This window comes from Thunnus albacares, chromosome 20, assembly GCF_914725855.1.
Source record: "Thunnus albacares chromosome 20, fThuAlb1.1, whole genome shotgun sequence".
In the NCBI taxonomy this organism is placed as follows: domain Eukaryota; kingdom Metazoa; phylum Chordata; class Actinopteri; order Scombriformes; family Scombridae; genus Thunnus; species Thunnus albacares.
The window spans coordinates 4,599,852-4,616,777 of NC_058125.1; the positions used below are offsets into that span (position 1 = coordinate 4,599,852).

At 38.8% G+C, this 16,926-nt stretch overlaps 1 protein-coding gene across 2 annotated transcripts; it reads right to left on the bottom strand.

The window, feature by feature from the left end:
- Positions 1–10,823: 10,823 nt before the first annotated feature.
- Positions 10,824–16,568, bottom strand: pts (6-pyruvoyltetrahydropterin synthase). Of its 2 annotated transcripts, none has more exons than XM_044338250.1 (6): positions 16,425–16,568; positions 14,432–14,511; positions 14,288–14,325; positions 13,722–13,778; positions 11,685–11,755; positions 10,824–11,577 (listed from the first exon to the last, which is right to left on the bottom strand). In XM_044338250.1, exons 1-6 carry the CDS (start codon positions 16,514–16,516, stop codon positions 11,454–11,456), a joined length of 462 nt encoding a protein of 153 aa, XP_044194185.1. In that variant the 5' UTR covers positions 16,517–16,568; the 3' UTR covers positions 10,824–11,453. The 2 variants fall into 2 exon arrangements, with proteins under 2 accessions (XP_044194185.1, XP_044194186.1); XM_044338251.1 differs by having other exon boundaries at positions 14,303–14,325; positions 16,425–16,563.
- Between the last annotated feature and the right edge of the window lie 358 nt (positions 16,569–16,926).

Below are 16,926 nucleotides of genomic sequence, written 5' to 3' on the forward strand. Positions count from 1 at the left end.
AGCCTCACCTCATGTTACACACACCTCGTGTTAAAAAAGTACATTCCTGTGCAAGAAAATAACACTCCAAAGCAGGCTAATTTGCAACCACAATATGTCAAAAATGATTAATAAAAACACAAGTTTATCCCAAATCAAAGAAGTCTGTTTTAAAGTATTTGCAAGAGACCAAGTCAAGTCACTTGTCTTTGTGCAAAGGTTAGAAATTTGTTTTTCTTTGACTTCTGCTGTCCTCTATTACTAGATAAAAAAGGGAAACAAAAGTTTTTGCAAATTTTGCACAAAAACAGGCCTGCCTTGTGTTTCCAATTATTAAATATCAAATGTCATGTCAGAGAAGACAAAAATTCAGTGGTTTTTCAGTGGTGTACTTTTTTCACGTGAAAGTGGTAATACTACAGTATAAAATACTCTATTACAAGTAAGAGTCCTGCATTCAAAATTTTACTTACGTAAAAGTACAGAAGTATCATCAGTAAAATGTATTTCAAAGCATTATAAAATATATTATTGTTTTTTATTACTGAGGCATTGACATGTAAGCAGAATTTTTATGTTGTAACTAGCTGAAGTGGAACCATGCAGTTTTAATTGCTTTTCACATTATTGTGTTCTTTCATCTATAACAAGTCATCATATTGTATCATATATGAAAAATTTTAAAGTGCAAAAAATCTAATAACTAGCTGTCAGATAAATGTAGTGATAAGGGGTGAGTGAATGAGTGGCAAAGAAAAACACAGTATTTCCAGTTGAAATGTAGTGTAAAGCATAAAGTAGCAGAAAATAGAAATGTCCTTGGAAAGTACCTCAAAGTACCTCAGAGTTTAGTACAGAACTTAAGTACAGTACTCGAGTAAATGTACTTATTTTCCACCTAAAATCCATAGTTAAATAATATAATGCTGTAATGACACTTCACAGTAGAGTCTATAGCCATGCAAGCAGATCTGTGAGGCTGTTCTTACACACTCAGAGCAAAATGCTAATGTTAGCATGCTAACATGCTCACAATGACAAAGCTAACCTGCTGATGTTTAGCAGATATGCAATGTGTCCGAAATTGCACACTATACACTACATACTCAATATGTGTACTATTGTTCAACATACTTTTGTGTAAATAAACAGTAGTATGTATCTTTTCTTTTCTTTCTTTTACCACATCACTTCCTGAGGGCCTCCTTGACGGTTGGACACACGTAACCATGGTAACCTGTGCCAACCATAAAGTCTGAACTAGTAAAGTGAAACCTTTCTTGAATTGAGGCATTATTGATGTTACGCAAGAGCTGCCTTGATTGCTGTCCACCATTGTCTGCTATGTTATTATTGTCGTCGTCACTACTGCGTTGCATTGTGGGATATTTATGCCGGCATAGTGTCCAGTTCTTGCATACTGTAATATTTCCCCTGAAATAGTATGCACTTCATATACTATTGGTTTCATACTCAGGTTTCGGACATACTAAAAAAATCTCACATACTGTTTTAGCGCACTAAATAGCATGTTACTATGGAGTTTTGGATGCAGCTATAATGCCTCAGCATCGTGCCTCCTATCAGCCTCAGCTATACTTTGTTTTTAGTGCTAATGAGCATGGGGATCGATGGGGATGTCATCAGTTTTACAGGTATTTGGACAATATAGGACAACTGAAAATTTTCAGCAGATGATGGTGCTAGAGGAAAAGTGAAGGGATCACAAAGTTGTTACAATTCGTCTTGTGGGAATGATGAATGTACCAAATGTTTTGCAATCCATCCAAAGTCATGACATGTTGTGAGTCCGATGGCAGTGCTTTCTGAAAAGTCAGGTCATCACTAAAATCAGTCGGATTCTTTGTGTGGGGAACCATATATATCTGTACAATATTTTCTGCCAAGTGATCTAGTGGATGTCAAGTTATTTCACTTAATAAGTTAAATCTTTCAGCCTTTCAACCAAAGAGATGGATTGACTGACTGACTGACACACCAACCATAATATGTCATTTGTAGAGTCACGTCTTCTACTATCCCTTTGAAAAGTACTGTAATTTTCTTTGGCTTACTACTGTCAATCATATTGTAGCAGTCCAATAGTGCGATGCATTTTTTAAAAAGTCTTAAAAAGCATATTCCAATACAAATACACTTGTTTTGAGAAGGTTTCTTTAAAGTGTGTGTGGCATAGGCAGCTCTCTGCATCAGTATCAAGAAAAATGACACTTGACTCTAGAAAGTTTAGGAATGATAATAATGATAAGAAATAATCTTACAGTACTGGAGGATTTTCTTCCTATTTGTATTAAAACAGGGTTTAGATGGAGATATTTTAAGTGAAATGTTGTTCCAAAGCTGAAAACCTAAACCTGCTTCAATGCTCATACTATACAAGTTCTTTTGATGACAATGAGTGTCATGAAAACACTTTGTAACAGCTGCAAGGGCAAGTTGTGCAGCCAGGCAGAACCTGCTGAGGCAGTATTTTGTTAAACCCTGTGAATCAAATTATTCATGTGGAATTAGCAGGTCTCAGAAAGGATTCATCAAATAATGAGTTGTTCTTAATTCTTAACCCTTCTCACAGCGCTTTTCATTTCCCTGCTTGTCTGCCTGCTTGTGTCAGTGGTAGTTAGTCATCTCCTCACTAAAGACCTGCGGCATCCACTGGCTGCAGGCAGGAGGAAATCATGCACAAAATGATATGTTTACCTTGCAAATGACAGCAAGGGTCATTTATCTTGTTTCATCTCGGCGGTATGAGGAGAACAGGTAATTTAAGTTTTTAATCAGCCTGGCAATGGAAATTTGGGAATTTTTACAGGCTTATTGTCTGACAGGGGGATCAGATGACAGGTGGTTTCTGGCTTGTGTTTTGCAGAGCGCCAAGTTGAGCGGATGTCAGCATGTGTGCAGAGCTCAAGAATTTGACCTTGTGCTTGTGAAAAACATGCTGTACGTCAAAGTCAATTTATACTTTAACTGAATATACAATATGGAGTCTCGCCAGGCAGTGTCATGACACTGCAGGTCATATTTAGGTTTCAGTTTAGATTTACATTAGTTATAGTTCAAGTAGAATTGGGAATCCTGTGATTTAAAAATGTTTCTTTCATGTACTTCATCATCTCTGACAATTAACTATTCTCACCTTCTATTTAAAGCTGCAATATTTTTAATTAATAATGCATCAGGTTACAATGTAAATGTTAAAGGGTTGCTTGTAGTGACAAATCTACAGAGAATAATCACCGAACCCTGCAGTTCCCCTGAGCTATATGAGGCTTTAGTGTCTTTCAGCTCATTGTTTTGGGTTTATGGTTAGCTACTTTACAGTTTTGGTTCAGTCTCATGGCTCCATCAGCTCTGATCAGATGACATACCCTTATATGGACATTGTGATACAGACTGAATAACAAACAAAAGAATCTATCAAGCAATTGAACACACAAAAAAAGTCTAATTAATAAATAGTAAAACATTTCCATTATGCACTGCATGTATACATACATATGTTATACCTTTCTAAACTTCTGCTGCCATTGGCTGCATCTTTAATCGGACTAGCATGTAGGCTCTGTAGCATTTGTGGGCCTTGTCTTTGTAACTCAGTCAAGGTCATGCAACAGACTCATAGGCCTCGTATGGAGCCTGAATTGTAGAGGATTTAAAGCTGTTATTATCAACATTTTTATACCAACGATGGAACAAATGACTATAAGTAATGTGAAAGGGGTCACTTACTGACAAATTATCACCCGAATGCAGCTTTACAGAGCTTTTTAGCCTCTTTTAGCTCATCAAACTCTCCTCTCATCAGCCTCATTCAGTAAAAAAAAAACCCACTGTGTGCCATTTGTCCATCTGTAAACAGAATTCAGTTAAGTTAGCGAATAGCTGGTGAACATAGTGGAGCATTTAGCAATAAACACAATTATATTTCTCAGGAGTTGATGGAGACCACAGCAGGGCTGAACGGAGAGCGAACTCATATTCATCAGCAAGACAGAAACACGACTCCCTGTGAATGCTAATGTTGGATGTTTAAATTCACTAACAAAGACCATGCCATTTGAATGGTATAAAAAGTAAATTTATTTGGATTGTTGAGAGGCTTCAGGATTGGATGAGGATAGTGCATGGTGGGCTGGATGGGGTCGAGGGATGAGGGGATGAAGGGATGAGGGATGAAAGAATGAAGGGATGAGGGTGAAGGGGTGAGGGATGAAGGGATGTGTGTGAAGAGGTAAGATGTGCGGCTCATAGACGCAGGGATGAAACAAAAACACAAGGCAATTAAGACATAGGGAGCAGGCACATGGGGAAATACGACCTGGCCCTAGCTAGGGCGGAAGCAGTCTGTTGTTGCATCGTAGTGGCAGCAGGATGGAATCATCGGTGTGCCAGCGCGGGGGGCGCTGGGTAGGGAACCCGCAAGCGAGTGGTCGGCTGGAGCAGTGGTGGAACTGGAGGCTGTGCAGAACTGGAAAGCCTGGCTTTGTAGGCGGTGGAGGGGCAGAGTGGCGGAGGCCAGAGTGAAAGTGCTCGTGGGCACAGAGTTAACGACGGCTGGAGCGAGGGGAAGACACAGAAAAAAAATTTGGGTGTTGAGGAAGGGAGGGGAACAGGGATAGAACAGTAGGAAATTGAGTGGGTCCATCAGAGGGAGCACCATGGCTTGGTGCAACTGTTGCTGTGGTAATGGCAGGACCGGAAGTGGCTGAGGGAAGAAACATAAAAGAAGGAGCTGCTGGAGTGAGTGGAGCCGAAAGCGTAGAGGCAGCTGCAGCTGAAGGAAGGGAAGAGGAAAGGATGAGGGGATGTATGTGCGGGGGTTGATTGCGCAGCCTGCGGACACGGAGATGAGAGAAAAGACGAAAAATACAAGACAGATCAGACAGGGAGAGAGCAGTCACGGAGGAAGATACGATCTGGCCCTGCGAGAGGGCTGGAGCAGTTGGCTGCATCGTGATGTCATCAACGTGCGGCGTACAGGTGGCGCTAGGTGGGGGACCTGGAAGTGAGCGGCTATCCGGAGCGGTGGTGGAGGTGCAGGCAGAGAGGAGCAGGAAGAACATGGCTTTGTTGTCAGTTCGGCGAAACAGGATTTGTATCTGGAGTTCAGCCTGGCCTTCAGCTGAGGCTGAAGAAGTCTGGGCTCTGTTGTAGTAGGCGGCGTTGTGACGTCATCGGTGTGTGTCGGCCTGGCGGCGGACAATGAACTGGAAGAGCGGGAGGATTTGAGCTGCCAGCGAGAGAGTTGATGGAAGTAGAGTTTGTATAGAGTTGGGAAATTTGTCTTTATCATCGTTTTGTAGGAGTGGGATGACCGTCTCCTTGAGAGCTCGCTGGAGGTGAGCAAACATCCGGTTGAAGATGTTAATTGCTTGGAAAAGAGCTGCGTCCCAGTGGGCCATTGTGTGGATGCGTGTGGAGCGTCTGGATCCCAGCTGATCAGAAACACTGCGTCTGGAGGAGAAGGGTTGCATGTGGATGTGGTGGTGAAGGAGATATCTCGTTGGTACTGCTGGATCTAGTTGTGGGCGGTATGTTGCTGAGGAACGTGGAGCACGGGCGGGAGGTAAGCGTTTGTGATGCAAGCTTGTCGTAGGTCGCGTGAGAACTGAGACGAATGGAAGAGAAAGGGGTTAAACACGTTTATATAGGTATGCACGGATGATTGAATTAGTGAGGCACAGGTGATTGAATTAGTGAGAGAGAGGGGCGTGGTCTTGTTCCTGAACCTTTGTTATAATAAGAACTCCATTTGATAGCTGTTTGCTAAAGCCGGGTTCAGACTACAGCAGTTCTGGGCCGATTTATCCCTGATTCATCCCCCCTGACAATCAGAGAAATCTGGTCTGGGACCTTAGTCAATACCGATGTTTGGCCCAGATGATATGGTAAGGTGAGGGGTTTACAGATCCAATCATAAACCTCCAGAACTGCTTGCAGACTCCTTGGGGCCACCCTGATAATTTCAAACATGTTTGATAATTAGGGGAGAACAGGGTAACATGAGCCACTTTTTACATTTGATAATTTCACTGCAAAATAAAAATGTATTTGTTTCAAATAATAGTTAATATATATCTCAGGTTGTTGTGGACCCATGGAAATTAAAACAAGTTATCTAATTATTCTGTTTTTAGAACAATGATCCATCGAAAAAAGTTAGTCCTATGGCACAATTTCCCGCAAGGTAGGGGTAAAATGAGCATGGGGATGGGGCAAATTAAGTGCTCTAGGGGTAATAAGTGCTACCATTAAATACTGATATAAAAATGACATAAAATCAAACAATTTTGAGATAATTTTGAATTTTATTAATGCCATCAATTTAACAAAGGCAAAATGTCATACTTTTAACATAACATATGTTTGTGTCCTGTTCAACATGTTACCTAAACATTTTCAGTAAAGATTAAACTGTGATCTTTGTGTGCTGACTACAGAAAAAACATGAGTGTAAATGTGCTTTTGTGTATAAAGACAGGTGACAAACTAAAGGAAAAACTAGTACATGTCTGAATGCTTGACCCCTACAGTGAGGGGATCCGGTGGCTCTGTTATGCTTTCGGGGGCATTTTGCTGGCATGCTTGTCCCCTTAGAGGGAAGGGTCACTGCAAATCAATACAAAGTTGTTCTGAATCATCACCTTTATCTTATGATGAAACACTTCTATCCTGATGGGAGTGGTCTCTTCCAGGATGACAATGCCCCCATCTATAGGGCACCAGGGGTCACTGAATGGTTTGATGAGTATGAAAATGATGTGAATCATATGCTATGGCCTTCACAGTCACCAGATCTCAAACCAACTGAACACCTATGAGAGACTTTTGACTGAGGTGCTAGACAGCGCTCTCCACCACCATCATCAAAACACCAAATGAGGGAATATCTTTTTGAAGACTGGTGTTCATCCCTCCAGAAGAGTCCAGAGACTTTTAGAATCAATGCCAAGGTGTATTGAAGCTGTTCTGGTGGCACATGGTGGCCCAAAAACTTATTAAGACACTTTATGTTGGTTTTTCCTTTAATTTATCACCCGTCTGTATGTACAGCATGTTTGTGTGTGGCTTAAACTGAACATTAGTCAACAATTAGGTATTTATTCATCAACATTGTAATACTTGTAACTTGTGATCAAACATTAACATGAACAGTGTCTCTAGTCTCTAGAATATCAGAAAATAATTTTTGGGGGTAAATTGAGCCTTTGAGTCAACTTGCCCCAACATCACTGGCACCTTTTACCCCACAACCTCCATTTTGACAAAACTGTTTCACACAGTTTTGACTTTTATGACATTGACAGTTTATGACATTGTTTTGTAGCTTACACTGACTTAAATTAACATATAATAATGTCCAAAACATATCCATTTTAATTAAGATACAAGACTGATAACTTTAGTAACATGATGAATTTTTTGCTCTGGTTTGCTTACCACTCTCTCCATGTGCTTGAGTCCAAGATGGATTGAATAATGTGATCTATACTTTCTTAATTTGTGGTCACATGATTATTTTTGTTTATGATTACCTAGATAAAGGGGTGGCTCATTTTACCCACTTGCTTCATTGACACCTTTCTCCCCTACGTGTTAAAATCTGGATGATTAAGTCACTACTTTCCAAGCTGGATGACAATAGCCAATGAGAGAGAGCTGACTGTGTTACCAAGCAACCCTAAACAGTCTAGCCCTTGAGGCTAACGTTAACGTTAAAATCTCACCTCTAGTTCTCACTGAAGAACATACAACCCGTGTTGACTGCGTCTCCCCGACCATTTTTTCATCCAGACTCGTTTAGTCTTCTGCTTTTGTTTTTTTCTCACTGCAAAGCTTTACAAAGGCAAGTTGTTGCACCATGTCAGACTCCATCTTGTCTACATCTGCTTCTCCATGAGATCACATGAGATGGTGCATTGCTCCCTCTGGCATGATAATATGAATATCCTATAGTGTGTGATGCACCATTATTTTCAAATCTTGTGGTGTGTGCATGTTTGAGATTAGAGAGAAGAACATCTGTGAAGTTGCTCCTAATGTGTGTGATGCAACCCGATTTCAAAATAGGTTAGGACTTTAAGACTCCTGTAGTCTGAGCTCAATTTAACAGGTTAACCAAACCAACTTTATAAGGTTATAATATGTCAATGCTTGTTCCACTGCCCCCAGATGGCCAGAAAATCAATTACTGCAGCTTTAAGTTTTAACCAGTAAATTCAGAAAAAAGGCTCTCTCTGCTTCTGTTCAAATAAAATCAGACCAATGTCACGGCATTCCCTGTGATTTTAGGATCCTTCATTCATCTCTGACAACTAAACACTCTTAGCTTCTATTTAAACATTATGAGAGTCAGTGCTGGAAAAAAACAGGTGTGTGTAAGTGACCCAGAGAAAGTGCTGACAGTTTCCCAGCCTGTCTTTTAGAAACCGACCCTTATCCCCCTAACAACTAATGACCTAACAAAATATCAATCAAGTCATTCTTTCCAAACTCTTTCACAGGGCCCTTGTGTCTGTGAGAGCTCTTCAGATTGAAGAGGAATTGCTGTGTTGTGTCCTTAACGTTCTTGTAGAGTTTATCTTTGGCCGGGATTTACTCTGGCACAGTGCCATGTCTCTGAGAGGGCCACCTAATGTTGTAGGGAGACGTAGTAGGGTGGTCATCCCACAGATACAGACAAAATGATCACAATTGAATTCATCACCGTAACCAAACCGCTTAAACAAACTGTTAGAGTGTACCCTTTGTGTTTGAGATACAGTTATATGTGTGGTTACATTTGTCAAGACAATTAGACTATGTAATCTGACCCATCTGCTTTGCTATAGGCTAAATACACAAAACAGTAGAGTACAGAGTTGCTCCTGTCAGAACATAAAAGCAGCTAATTCAGGATTATAAGGTGCAGTGAAAAATACTTTTTCATGAAGGAGCAGGATAATCACTGGCTTTTACCTGTTAATTGCAGTAATCCAAGTGCCTTCTATCAGAGTGTAATAATAGAGTTTTATTTGTTGTGTATCTACATACTGCTGTAAAAAGGAACTAGCTTTGGCTGCTGATTTGGGATCAGTCAACCAGAGCCGGAGCCAAGAGAGGAGACGAAGAAGCAAAAGGCTGATTTTGATCTGGAATCAGAGTTTAGACGTGGCATCCCTGCTCTCTACGTCTTGCTCCGGCTTGTTCGTGTCAGGTTGTCTGCCTGTGCATGACACATGTTTATGGAATTTGATTAATTAAAGGTTTGAGTTGGCAGCTGAATCTTGACACAAAGATTACAACTCAGGGAAAAAAGCCCCTTTATTATCAGCCGTGTATGTGCATCCAATGACATTTCACATATGTTGTGGTCCATATTCACAAAGGCATTAAAGTGATCACATTGCAGTCTATCAGGCAATGAGACAAGTACAGTGTGATTAAAGTAATGGTTTGACAATTTGAGAAATGTGCTTATTTGCTTTCTTGCTGAGAGTTAGATGAGAAGATTGTGACCACCCTGTGTTATCAATCTTCTCATCTAACTCTTTGCAGGAAAACCAACAATTGTATTTCCTACAATGTTGAACTATTACTTTAAGGGCTTGAACTACAGGCATGATTATGTGGAAAAATATGCACAGCCAAAAAGCTGAAGTTCTTATTATTGTAACGCTGAGAAATGGCCTATGCCAGCATATCAGCAATAACATTGCTTCAACTAATGCATCTTACACTCCATGATAAGTTGTATTTACATTGTGATTCGTCGCTGGAGTTTTTCAAACCCCACAGAGACCGAAGTGGAGTTACACGTCTGCTACAGTGAACCCTGGGTAATGAATCAGAATGCATTTGTTATCCTATGTCGGGGAGACAGAGTACCTGCCTACTGGTACTGAATGCTCTGCTACAGTTTTACATAGCTGTGAGAATTATCTCCATAAATCATATGGATCTGTTTCTGCAGAGTGGACTATGAATGTGTGGAAACAGCTGGGAAATATGGAAAATGACATAAACATCTCTGGAGGAGCAGCACATTACTGCTGATAAAGAATGAAGCATTATATGTTCTGTCAGTGCTGCTACATGAGTTATCTTATTAACTTGACTTAACATGGAAATCTGAGGTCATTTGTATATGGAGTACAAGTTTTTGTCAGTAATGCCTGGATCACAAACTCAAATGTAGGGTTTTCCTAGAAGTTATATGTCGCCCTCTAGTGGCAACACATATCCACAATATTTTTGACAAACAACCTCACCTCAAGGTCCATTTAAGACATTTAAGAGGTGTTCTGGAGCTTAATGATCACTCAGACAATTTGGGATAAAAGACCAGAAAAAAAGAAACGGACTATGATAAAAAAGAAAGAGGAAAGAAAACCTTAATTACTCTTGTTTAACTGACATACAATGATTTTCACAACAGTCCTGACCTTTTGTTCTCTAAAAATACAAACATATTCCTCTAAAATTGACTTTGTCTTATTTTTAACATTTGAATACCTTCGGGTAGTACTGTGTTTTTGATCTTGTACAGGATTTGTGCTATTTTCCTTTTTTTTTTTTTCTTTTATAATTTAATAAACAGTTAAATAGTGCTTTTTAAACAATTCTTATGGATCTCTTTTGAGGTATTATAATAGGATTTGTATTTATTTTATGTTTTCCACATGCTGCCATAAGAAATGTATGGAAGTCTAAGTAAATAAAGTGTATAATGAAGCATTATAGAAGAAATCCTAAGTTTCTACAGTATTGCGACAAACTGTAAATAAACTATTCATATTCATTCATTCATTTGTGCAATGTTGAACAAATAATTAATTCACTCATTTTCAAAAAGCATCCTTTGTGTTTATTGTAAGAAACAATTTCTTCACAGAGCATCAGCGCTGGCAAAACTGCTACACAACCACATTTAATGCAACAAGTTAAGAGATGTAGGATTTTCTGCCACTAGATGTCACTATTTGTCTACCTCACAGCAATGCTGGTGCTGCTTTCAGAGTTGAGATGATATTTGTCTGTCATTCTTTTTCTGGCATTAGTTCTGGCATCCTGTGACGGTGCCCAATCTGAGGGTCAGGACCCCCTCACGTATCACTGGATCAATTTAAGAGGTAAGAGGTGAGATGATTAACAGGACAGGAAAGCAGAAAAAAAAACTATTTCTGCCACAAAAAATATATTTAGTCATTTATTTTCTATATAAAAGCACACAGTGGTTACGGGAGGCAACTAGTTAACACCTTAACAAGAATTCGAATTCTTCAAAAAAACGGAACTTCTGGACTTCCTACAAAGTCTTTGGTATAAACCAGTACAAGAGAAACACTATGATCCTGAAAATATCATCTATTATTCTTCATAAACCTGTATCAGTCTAACTAACCAGAGTCTGAGTTCACAGTAGGCAAATAGTGAAGTTAAATAAACAGCAATAAATGGCACTTGTACATGTTCTACTCTCCTCGATATATGACAACATTCTTATCTGTCTCATAAATCTTAATCTCATAGAGCAGGTTGGGTGGGAGGGCCTTCACCATGTTGTCCCATATGTAAACAGCCACGTTCTCAGTTGTGCTAATTAATGGACAGACAAAAACAGAAGTAATCAGTGAACTAATGCACATACAGAGTATGTACATAACATAGAAACTGTTGTGAAAGCAGCTTGGGAGGATACACACCTAACAACACTGGCAAAGTATGGGACGTCCTTATCCAGGTTTTTATGGTCCAGTGGAACCATGATGACTTCCTGCAGGAGGGAATCAATCAATCAATCAACAATCAGTCACTCAATAAAAGGTTCTGAATAATTGCATTAATTTACCAAGTATAGCAGGTTCAAAAGGAATCTGACACGTTGGAGCTGACATGCCAACACCATCACAAGATGCCAGAACTGTACACTAATAAATCATTCATATATACCTGTGTTGATTCAAATATTACATGTCCATCTATTTGATGACATGTAATGTGTCAGCTCCAAGTGACACATTACATGTCATCAAATAGATGGATATGCAATATTTGTATGTACTAGACAGCTGCACAAATACAGCACTGGGATGCAAAGTGCAGGAATATCATTAGCTAGTTGAGGAGACATGTTGTAAGCACAGAACCCTTTTCACACTGAAATACCATGCTTCCACGTGTCCAAACATTGTTAACACTGATGTCTGGAGGATAACTGAGTACAGCTTACACTGGTCAACAATGAGAATGTAGGACACAAACATGCTTTTTTATTCTCTCCCTAAATCTTGCCCCAAGTATCAACTTATGCATCAGAAAACAAGCTCACAACTATGCTTTCATCTATTTCTCTACTTTTTCAATTATTATCTAAAACATGACTCTTGTTTTAAACGAGCAAGACGATCTAATAATTAAGTATGGCCAACTGTAAAGCTGCACTAAAAATATTTTCAAACAAATTCAATGAGTCAAATTTGAAACTTGATGTGAAAAGAAGTCGATCCTAGCAATAAACCAACTAATAATCATCCAATTCTGATGACGCAATCATTTATGTGTCAGCTAAAAGCCTTTGTGTAGCAGCAGAGACATTAACTACATTATCCCTGAATCTTAAAAAGACTGTGTCAACATGTTTTTCCATGAGAAGGAAAGCAAAAGATAAGTTTCCAATTAAAATATTATAATTCTTAGGTCTCATTTTGGACTCCCAACTCAAATTTGATAAACATGTTATAAAGCTATGTGAGACAAACAATACTTGCTATGGGTATATTCAAAGCTTGACTGATGATTTCTGCAGTCTAAAAACACTGCTTTAAAAAACAAAAAGGATGATACTCAAAGAACAAGGACATGTTTTGTTTTCCAGGCTGTGGTCAACATGAATCCAGTAGCATGGTAAATATTTCAAGTTCCATCAAAGCCTGACAAACAAAACTGCAAAACATCTGGCTCAAACTGTGATTTAATGAAGAACACATGAGCCCCATAACTCAGAAACTAACAGACAACAAGCCTGCAGAAAACAGCAAGCATGTACTCCAACAAACAGTCTATGCGGTCTTCCTTTAAATTCCCCTTTAAAGGGTCATTCTGCCCTTCTCATGGCACGAGAGCTGGATAATTATATAATAAAAATTATACATGAAAATGAAATTGTCATTGGTGATATACTATTGTAACTATCAAAAATGAATTTAGCCCAATACTTAGCATCAGCCTTAAAGTCTAGTACAGATATTATGATAAACTTGACTTAATTTTCATTTGGCGAGATGCGTAACATCTTGTGAATGTGATGGAGGGAGAGGGACCAAAACTACATGACAAAAGACTGATGTATGCAACCATCCCCAGCAGTGACATATTCCTGTAGACATGGCACTAACTCACTGATGTTTACAAGTTGAAAACAGTTTGTTATTGCCATAAACAACTTTGATTCATCACTTCCTGTGGGCAGAGAGATGTTCTACTAACAGGATGTCCTTTTCACATACTGTAGACAGCAGTATGCGAGAAGTCATACGGTAGAAAAAATATAATATATTGCATATAAATATTGGCATGTAAATTTGTGCACATGAACTGCTAACTGGCAAACCAGATTAATAAACTGTACATTAATCAATATTCTGTTTCTACCATATGACCCCAAAGGGGCTTAAAAGTGTTTACCCTCTTGGGTTGTGAAAGCCCATTAAGAAAACTCAATGTTGTTTTGAATCTCTTACCTCGATGCACTTCTTCAAGTCTGTCAGGTTCATAACCATACCAGTGAGACGATCGATCTACGGACATGTACAAGGTTAAAAGTTTTTGTGTGATCATGCGACATAATATGATATAAGTTATAAGTATTAAGATGTTTGACTATCCTTCCAACAGGCCTCATCAGCTGTAACCAACTCCACAAACAGTCATTTTCTATTCATTAGGATTTTATTCATGTTAGTTTGTCATTTAAAGGTTCAGTTATATTTTTGTGAATCAATAATTCATTTAATTACCCCAGAAAAGTTCAAGTGAATTGTCTAAATTCTGGTCCTCTGGTCCTCCAATGCCAGGAATACAATTATGGTGGAAACATTGAATTCTTCTGAATACTGACCTCTTTATTTATTTATTGATATTATTCATTCATATTCATTGAACTCCAAATTCAGAGAGTAAAGGACAAAAACAACAGGGAGCTGATGATGAAGTGATGAAGCCTGTTTAGTAAAATGTCTTCAAGACTACAACAGCAACTCCCCTTAAAGATACAGTAGCTTATGACCTGCAGTCTTCTTAGAAATACCTGATAGATACTCACTTTTCCACGCACTGTTACCTCCACTGTGGACACAAATGAAAGCGCTGAATGAATGAGAGAAATGGAAATAGCAGTTGTACAATATTTCACACTAATATATAATGGGGTGATTGAAGGAGTGTGACAGACCTTTGTAGTTGTGTCCATGGCCGTTGGGATTGTTGCATTTTCCATAGACTCTTTTATTCTCCTCATCGCTCAAGTGAATGCTAGTGAAGAGAGGAAGGGAAGTGTGTGATGAAAAACCTGCTGCGCTGATTGTCTTTTTGTTTTCATTCGTTTCATTCAAGCTGCTGTTTAAGTTGAATGATCAGTGCAGATTTCTGCAACAGATGTTTGGCAAAAAGGATACTAGCAACTGAATTAGCATATTAGCAATATAGCCTAATAGTGGTTTATTTTATTTTTCCTGATCATTACTTCCTCTGAACGCCTGGTTAGAGTATTGCATTAATAAATAAACATTTAAAAGCATGTAATCATCAATACATGGATACAACATATATACAAATAAAACTGAATATAGTAAAAGATGTTTATTGATGGCTGCTATTTTAGTTTGGAAATCAAGCATCATAGCGCAAATTTGTGCTAGTCAACTCAAAAAGAAAATTAGCAATTAGCAATAAAATGAGCATATTAGTAATATAGAGGGGCGTTTCTAGGAGTTGACAAGGTTTGGGGCTAAGCCCAGACCCTCTGGGGCTGTCAGGAACACTGTGGAACACTGCTGCCTAAATTTCATTTAATTTTACTGCATTGTATGACTACTGTCAACATTACATTTGAAATTTAAATTTTAATAGTTATGTTAAGAAGTGAGAAGTGTTTAATTGCTATTTTACTTTTTTATTCTGTTTTTACATTTTTATATGGTGTAATGTTTCGCACTTTGTATTGTACAAATATAATAAACTAGCAACCCGATGACAGTAGATTGAATTGAAGCACTTGTTTTTTTGTACAACCATTTATGGAATATCAGGTGTTTTGACAATTCTCCAAATAGTGTTACCAACTCCCCAAGTATCCTATATCCTTTACCTCATGTCATCTATGTCTACATGACAGAATCATGTAATACCTTACACATTGTCCCCATAACACCTTTTTCATATTCACAAAACAATCAATCTTATAAATGGTGCTGTATATAAGAATTTCAATGATATTTCCAAGATCGAGGAGGTGGCAGGGGGCATTTTGGGAAGTCTGCATTATGCAATGGCTGCATGCACTGCCATCTAGTGGGCTGACAATACAGGCTATTTAAAACTGTTAAACTCTATGATGCAGGTTGGTTCAAATTACAAAAAATGTAATCAATGTTGTTTTTTTACCAAGTGTTTTAGCAATAATAATAGCATAAACAATTACTTTCATATATTATCCATCAAACCAATTTAGACAAAACACAAACTACTTTATGTAGGCTAGTAGGTAAGTTCATACTGTCATTGAGTGCATGCACCATCTACAGCAGTGTTTCACATAGGGGTCCCCAAATTATCTGGATGCATAATATGAAGCCAAAGACCTGTTAAGCCCATTTAAATACAGACATGTTGAATAAAACACTGTTAAATATAAACCATTAATGAGGCTATATATAGCCAAATTAATGATTCAAATTTTCTATGTAACTTTTATTTGCCTTTGTCACTACTCCTTTACCTCCAGCTTTTACAGAAAATGCCAAATTTACAGGGCATTCATTGACTCTTTTCCCCTAATCCGATATCAACAACAGCACATGAACGCAGCATCAGCCCTTGCAATGAGTCGTGTGTGTGAATACAGCTGAACTACAAATCCCACGATACTAATGTTAATGCCACTGGTTTCATTCACCTCAAGTACACATTAGTGTACACAGGCGGCTATCAACATCACATACACCACTCTGAATGCACTTAAGATCGTATCAGGGATGTTTGTCGTCCTGATCATCTATCTGTCGGTTATTCAACACCTTTCTGTTTTCCAAGCATATAAAACTGTACAGAAAATACAAAAACCTACAACCAGGTCGCAGCGAGTATAAATTAGTAGGCGATCAGTAGGAATAACTGCTGATCTCTATCATCTCTGCAGTCTGCGTCATAATCAAATGTTGGGCTACCTGTGGAGTCGGTGGCAGGCGCTGAAGCTCTGCACCCGAGTGATGCAACCGATGCGCTCCGCAGCGCTGTCGCTCACACAGGATCCAGCCATGTCCAACAGCACAAAGAGGGGCGGAGAATAATCTGCTGAGAGCCCGGAAAGAAGGTGGATCAAATCGGCTGCTGTTAAAGCTCCAGCCCCCGTGACTCATGCAGCGTGGCCATTGGCTCAAATCTGGGCGTAAATACAGCTCACATGTCACAGATGCATATCCAAACCCCTCAGGCTTAATGTGCCAAAGTAACAGCAAAACGGACAGCCTGTAATTAACAACTTTTTTCTTTTTTTTTTTTTAAGGCTAGAGTACCTATCTACTGGGTACTCTGTATTACTGATGTATTATTATTTACATATTTGCACCTCTAAGTGCAAAAAGTTCAAGGTTGGCTCATTATTACATGCAACTTGCATCATTCATAAAAACCAAGCTATCACCTTAACAGATGGATGAAGCCAGCGAT

What these genes read in the sequence shown, in the direction of transcription:
- pts (XM_044338250.1), bottom strand. Translation starts at nt 16,516, where the DNA reads ATGGCTGGATCCTGTGTGAGCGACAGCGCTGCGGAGCGCATCGGTTGC. An exon ending in GCCTGCCACCGACTCCACAG is followed by an intron (nt 14,512 to 16,424) that starts GTAGCCCAACAT and finishes TCTCTTCACTAG; the next exon opens with CATTCACTTGAGCGATGAGG. An exon ending in GAAAAGTGAGTATCTATCAG is followed by an intron (nt 13,779 to 14,287) that starts GTATTTCTAAGA and finishes ACATGTCCGTAG; the next exon opens with ATCGATCGTCTCACTGGTAT.